The 3709-nt window shown below is 48.8% G+C and overlaps 1 protein-coding gene across 1 annotated transcript; it reads left to right on the top strand.

Moving 5' to 3' along the window:
• The first annotated feature begins 350 nt into the window (after window positions 1-350).
• On the top strand, window positions 351-3549 carry LOC117940106 (zinc finger and SCAN domain-containing protein 2-like). The gene is made up of 4 exons (XM_034865489.1): window positions 351-416; window positions 720-869; window positions 915-1320; window positions 2726-3549. The coding sequence occupies exons 1-4, from the start codon at window positions 351-353 to the stop codon at window positions 3547-3549; spliced, it is 1446 nt and encodes a 481-aa protein (XP_034721380.1).
• The last annotated feature ends 160 nt before the right edge of the window (window positions 3550-3709 follow it).

Consider the following 3709-nt stretch of genomic DNA (forward strand, 5'->3'; position numbering starts at 1 on the left):
AGCTGCCCCCCCTCCAGCAGACCACATTGTCTGCTCCTGTCCCGGTCCGAGCTGCCCCCCTCCAGCAGACCACATTGTCTGCTCCTGTCCCGGTCCGAGCTGGGTCTCCTCAGCAGATGGAGGACTCTGGCCCTTCTTGTAGAGGTCATGGGGGTTATCAGTCCGGTTCAGTTTATTGTTCAGGGGAACACCCAGGAACCTGGAGCTCTCCAGTACCTCAAAGTCCGATCCCTGGAGGCTCACCGGTGAGAAGGGGGATGTTCTCCTCCTGAAGTCCACGATCATCTCCTTAGTCCTGCTGGTGTTGAGCTCACACCAGCTGACAAAGTCCCTGATACCCGACCTGGTCCATGGGCGGTCCCCTAAGAAACAAAACCAACAACGGCTGTGTCATCGGAGGACTTCTGGATGTGGCAGTGGGGGGGGGGGGTTGTGCTATTGATGATATTCCTCAAATTATTACAAACTATCATTATTTTAGTGAGAACTCACGAATACAAACAACTAATTTGAGAGAAATCTGTTCATGTTTTGTAACAACTTCTCTTTGGAGCGTGCTGAAAATGAGACAGAATGCAGCGTTAAAGCTTTAAGGAGATTCAGGATTTGCTTCACCTGTTCACCTGCTTCGCCGGTCTGACCCGGATACTCGGTCCATTATTTCTACAGTCTATGGTCTCAAGAAAAAGAGGTTCTGGTCTTCTCTCCAATAACAGTAGGATCCTCTTTCTTGTGTTGTTGTCCCTCCAGAGCTCCCACAGCAACATGTCTGTAAGGAGGAGGAGGTTCTCTCAGACCAGCACCTCTGGATTCAGGAGAGGAACTCCAGTCTGGACCAAGAGGACCCAGAGCCTCCACAGATTAAAGAGGACCAGGAGGACCAAGAGGACCCAGAGCCTCCACAGATAAAAGAGGACCAGGAGGACCTGTGCACCAGTCCGGAGGGAGAGCAGCTTGTCCTGAAGATGGAGACTGAGACCTTTATGTTGACTCCTACTTCTGAGGAAAGGGACCACAGTGAAGGCCAGACTCTGAACTTCAGTCCTGATGGTGACCCTCTAAGGGCAGCAGAGAAAGAGTCTATAGTCCACATGCCGGTTCTAACCTCTGTGGTGTCAGCAGCAAACAGGGACCACCAGCTCCTCTCTCACACCTCTCATGAAGCTGAGAGCCCAGACCAGAAAGGAGGCCAGCATGGAGACTCAGGACCAGCTAGAAATGCAGAGCCAGAACCAAAGAAGAGACAACGCAAGACCAGAAGTCTCAGCAACAACGTAGACAACACTAACACCTCAGAGACTCACCCTGATACCCAGACAGGTAAACAGTCCTTCAGATGTCCCACATGTGGAAAAGGCTTAAAGTGTAATTCTGCTTTGATGAAACACCTGAGAGTCCACACAGGTGAGAAGTCATATTCTTGGAAAAGATTTGACCAAAATAGTGTCTTGTTGGTCCAAATGAGAACTCACAAAGGGGAGACCTCCGAGAACTGCTGTTCATCAGCATGTACGAAAGAACTTAGAAAATCTGCAGACTTTCCCTTAAATTAACATGAACTAATGCTAGCACTAGCTAGTTTGGTTAGCAACATGCTACCGAATTCTAAACAATAGATGCCTATTCCAATACCTTTGAAGTGAAAGCCCAGCGGCACGGTCAAAGATTAAGACACAGCACCCAATAACATGGTCAGGTCTATTTTAATGTACACAGTGCCGTGGTTACCGTCGCTAAGCGTCAGACGGTGCAGCCAGAACACCGGTCTGTCAATCATTTCTAATGATGGTGCGGCGCGGGGGGGGAGACCCGGAAATGCTACCCTGCGTCACGCTGTAGTGGCCTATCATTCAATTCAGTTTTATTTATCAAATCAAATCATAACAAGAGTTATCTCAAGACAATTTACAGATAGAGCAGGTCTAGACCAGATAGAGGAGGTCTAGACCAGATAGAGCAGGTCTAGACCGCTCTATAATTTACAGATAGAGCAGGTCTAGACCAGATAGAGGAGGTCTAGACCAGATAGAGCAGGTCTAGACCGCTCTATAATCTACAGATAGAGCAGGTCTAGACCTCTCTATAATCTACAGATAGAGCAGGTCTAGACCTCTCTATAATCTACAGATAGAGCAGGTCTAGACCAGATAGAGCAGGTCTAGACCACTCTATAATCTACAGATAGAGCAGGTCTAGACCGCTCTATAATTTACAGATAGAGCAGGTCTAGACCTCTCTATAATTTACAGGTAGAGCAGGTCTAGACCTCTCTATAATTTACAGATAGAGCAGGTCTAGACCTCTCTATAATTTACAGATAGAGCAGGTCTAGACCACTCTATAATTTACAGATAGAGCAGGTCTAGACCGCTCTATAATTTACAGATAGAGCAGGTCTAGACCTCTCTATAATTTACAGATAGAGCAGGTCTAGACCTCTCTATAATTTACAGATAGAGCAGGTCTAGACCGCTCTATAATTTACAGATAGAGCAGGTCTAGACCGCTCCAACTAGTGATTGAGACATAAAATCTCATTATGAAAACGTTGTAAATAAATTTTCTCTTATAGTCTAATAGATCACATTTATTTTTGGAGCCTGCTGAAGATTAGATAGAATGCAGATTTAATAACTTCAGTATTGGTTCCACTTTTTACCCCCCATAGCTGCATTCAGCATGTTTACAGTCTGGTGTTCTGGTCTTGTGTTGTCTGTCCCCCCAGAGCTCCCACAGCAACATGTCTGCAACTCTCATGAAGCTGAGAGCCCAGACCAGAAAGGAGGCCAGCACGGAGACTCAGGACCAGCTAGAAATGCAGAGCCAGAACCAAAGAAGAGACGACGCAAGACGAGAAGACTCAGCAACAACGTAGACAACACTAACACCTCAGAGACTCACCCTGATACCCAGACAGGTAAACAGTCCTTCAGATGTCCCACATGTGGGAAAGACTTTACGCGTAATTCAACATTGAAGACACACCTGAGGACCCACACAGGTGAAAAGCCGTATTCTTGCCAAACCTGCGGAAAGAATTTCAGCCGTAGGTTTTCCTTGTCGGCCCACGTGAGAAGCCATACTGGCGAGAAGCTGTTCTCTTGTAAAACATGTGGAAAAGATTTAATAAGCAACAGTGCCTTGATCCAGCACATGAGAATCCACACGGGGGACAAGCCGTTCGCCTGCAAGACCTGCGGCAAAAGACACCATCAAGGGTCGGCGTTGATAAGGCACATGAGAACTCACACGGGGGAGAAGCCGTACCCCGGCAAGACCTGCGGGAAAGGGTTCAGGCGCAAGGACGTTTTCAACGTCCACGTTAGAATCCACACCGGGGAGAAGCCGTACGGCTGCAAGACCTGCAGCAAGAGGTACCATGACGACTCAGCGTTACAGAGGCACATGAGAACTCACACGGGGGACAAGCCGTACTCCTGCAAGACCTGCGGGAAAGGGTTCAGGCGTAAGGACGTTTTCAACGTGCACATGAGAATCCACACCGATCCAGTCCGAAACCAGCTGTGGATGTTCGTCATCAAGTTCTAGTGGTTCAGGGTTCAGGGTTCAAACGGACGAGGATCCTCGGAAGGTAGAAGCAACGGGCGCCCGGGTGGCTCAGCTGGGAGAGCGGGCGCCCATATAGGGGGGTTCGCTGTTGGTCGCAGCGGGCGCGGGTTAGACCCCGACCAGCGGCGCTTTGCTGCCG

Source organism: Etheostoma cragini, unplaced genomic scaffold (genome assembly GCF_013103735.1).
Source record: "Etheostoma cragini isolate CJK2018 unplaced genomic scaffold, CSU_Ecrag_1.0 ScbMSFa_1714, whole genome shotgun sequence".
Classification (NCBI taxonomy): domain Eukaryota; kingdom Metazoa; phylum Chordata; class Actinopteri; order Perciformes; family Percidae; genus Etheostoma; species Etheostoma cragini.

What these genes read in the sequence shown, in the direction of transcription:
- LOC117940106 (XM_034865489.1), top strand. Translation starts at nt 351, where the DNA reads ATGGGCGGTCCCCTAAGAAACAAAACCAACAACGGCTGTGTCATCGGA. An exon ending in AGCCTCCACAGATTAAAGAG is followed by an intron (nt 870 to 914) that starts GACCAGGAGGAC and finishes CAGATAAAAGAG; the next exon opens with GACCAGGAGGACCTGTGCAC. An exon ending in TCACCCTGATACCCAGACAG is followed by an intron (nt 1,321 to 2,725) that starts GTAAACAGTCCT and finishes CTGTCCCCCCAG; the next exon opens with AGCTCCCACAGCAACATGTC.